The sequence below is a fragment of the Cupressus sempervirens genome, chromosome 5 (assembly GCF_028749045.1).
Source record: "Cupressus sempervirens isolate cs-2001-9-10 chromosome 5, ASM2874904v1, whole genome shotgun sequence".
NCBI lineage: Eukaryota > Viridiplantae > Streptophyta > Pinopsida > Cupressales > Cupressaceae > Cupressus > Cupressus sempervirens.
The window spans coordinates 77,862,746-77,865,149 of NC_143122.1; the positions used below are offsets into that span (position 1 = coordinate 77,862,746).

Here is a 2,404-nt window from a genome sequence, read left to right on the forward strand (position 1 = left end):
TGTTTAATGAATTTCTTGCAGCTTTCTCACTAAAAGTAGATTTGATTTGCCAACAAATACTTTAAATTATAAAGGATAAAATATTTATTAATTGGAATCTCTAAAGTTGCAGATAATCCAAGAAGAAAAATTAGAAACAAGTCCGCCGATGCCTTGCTTAGATATAATAGCGATTTCATCCACTGTATCTTGCGTGTGCTTTTCAATATTAACAGTGTGATTACTCAATCCATGTGATCACTTATACCTAACGGATATGGCCAGGGAATTTTTTAAAATATCGTTTTCCTAATCCGAAAGTTAGCAAGCGCATTGATTACGGCGAACGTCGAAATCTTTTATGATGTAATCAATTAGCAATACGGAATATTCTACACAGATTGGATTACAATTGGAAAGCCTTTTTAAACCCGTTCATTTTAATCTAAATCTGTTGTTTTAATTAAATATAAAAATATAATTTTTTAGTTTGTACATTGTCATGCAAAACACACTTCCAAAGTTTCTTATCTGTATGAAATGACGACCGTGATGACAGAAGCGACAGAGTCTGCTTGCTGCTCACGCTTTCCTACAGAAGAAAAAAAATTCCAGTAACTCCGTTGGGCTGTGTATATATACACAATAGGTATACGCCCAACGTATACACATTAAAAAATCTACAGCTAAAATGGGCACCTTTGTTGGCCATGTATTGCCCGGGGCGGGATTCTTCCTCATTGGCCTCTGGCATCTCTTCAACACCATCGCTAATTATGCTCAATCTCCGTGGGATTTTAATACCAGGCCATGGTTTCCCGCTATATCTAGAGCCATAGTATTAAAGCATCTGGAGCTCCTTGCTATTTTAGCTGGGGCATGTCTCTCCATTTTGGCGGAGCTTTTTATCGGGCCAGTACGAGACCAGCCTCGGGCCAGTACGAGACCAGCCTCTTGCAGATGACTGGACTATTCCTCCCGAGCATCTCAACAATTTCGAGCACTCTTCCATTTCATTGTTTTTCCTCATCTATGCCGCCGTGGCAATCTACGTGGACAGGCACGGCATCCACGTGCCACATGGGCTTCTCCACGTCATTGCCGCGCTGGCGTTCAGCCAGGAGTTACTGCTGTTTCATCTGCACTCCGCTGATCACATGGGGGCTGAGGGGCAATACCACTGGCTGCTTCAACTCATTGTTATTGTCAGCCTCTCTTCCACTATTTTAGAGGTCCCTTTTCCCAAGAGCTTTTTGGTGGCCATGGTGAGATCAATGTCTATTTTGTTTCAGGGGATGTGGTTTGTGCACATGGGATTCATGCTCTGGATTCCTATGTTTGTTCCAAAAGGGTGTAAAATGAATCCAGAGCACGGTCACATGGTGGTGAGGTGCGGTGACCCGGGGGCTGACACTAGGGCTAAAGCTCTGGCGAATCTGCAGTTCAATTGGTACTTGGCCTCTTTAATTATATTCACCGTAATAGTGTATGTTAAACTGATGAAACATTATGGCGGCGCCGAGAATTTAGTGGCGTATAGAGCTGTGGAAAACGGCGGTGATGTAGAGATGGGGAACGCCGCCAAATATAGCGGGCCTGGACACAGGCGGTCAGCAAACGGGTCACAGAGCTCAATGGACATGGACATGGACATGGAGAGTATGCAGCCTCTAAATCTGGAAAGATGAAAAGCGTAAACAATCCGTCTCCAACCGTTTGTGTATTTTCGATTTTGGGGTTTTCTTTTGATTCTTTTAGGCCCGTACAGGTTTGTGTTTTGTGAATTGCCGCTAAGTCTGGCGGTAGAATTTGGGGGCCACAAAATTTAGGAGACATGCTACAGTATTTATCCCCTTCACAGTTTGTCACAAGAGCATATGAACAAGTTATTCATTGTCCAAAACTTTATTGGAGTCTATTATTATTATTATTATTATTATTATTATTATTATTATTATTGAGGCTAAGTACTATTGTGTCATTTTCCCCATTTCCCATGCTAATTACAAATATTATTTTCCACCAATCAAAATTAAGTGAAGTTTTCATTTTGTTAAATAACACATTTGCTATGTTATATTTTTAAGTTTAAAATTGGTAAAAACTATTTTTCCAACATGACCAAATCAATTGATGTCTTATATATTCAAAAATATAATAATTTTTTAAAACTATTTTAATGTTTGACATTCTATTTGATGAATTAATTTGGGATACACTTCAAGTCATATAATATTATTTATTAATTTATATTTTTTTATGTCATAAGTGTAAAAATTCTAAATGTTTAATAGGAGATCCAACTCATATCATATTTTTTATATTATATATCGGAAGATCAAAAAAAGTTACAGAATTGTATCGACGGAGAATGCAAAAGAGGAGACCCCACCTCACAAAAAAGAATCTACATTGGAAATAGTAT

The 2,404-nt window shown here is 38.4% G+C and overlaps 1 protein-coding gene across 1 annotated transcript; it reads left to right on the plus strand.

Annotated features, from left to right (window-relative positions):
* Positions 1-662: 662 nt before the first annotated feature.
* LOC149554636 (uncharacterized) lies at positions 663-1,921 on the plus strand. The gene is made up of 2 exons (XM_089833490.1): positions 663-895; positions 930-1,921. The coding sequence occupies exons 1-2, from the start codon at positions 671-673 to the stop codon at positions 1,665-1,667; spliced, it is 963 nt and encodes a 320-aa protein (XP_089689616.1). The 5' UTR covers positions 663-670; the 3' UTR covers positions 1,668-1,921.
* The last annotated feature ends 483 nt before the right edge of the window (positions 1,922-2,404 follow it).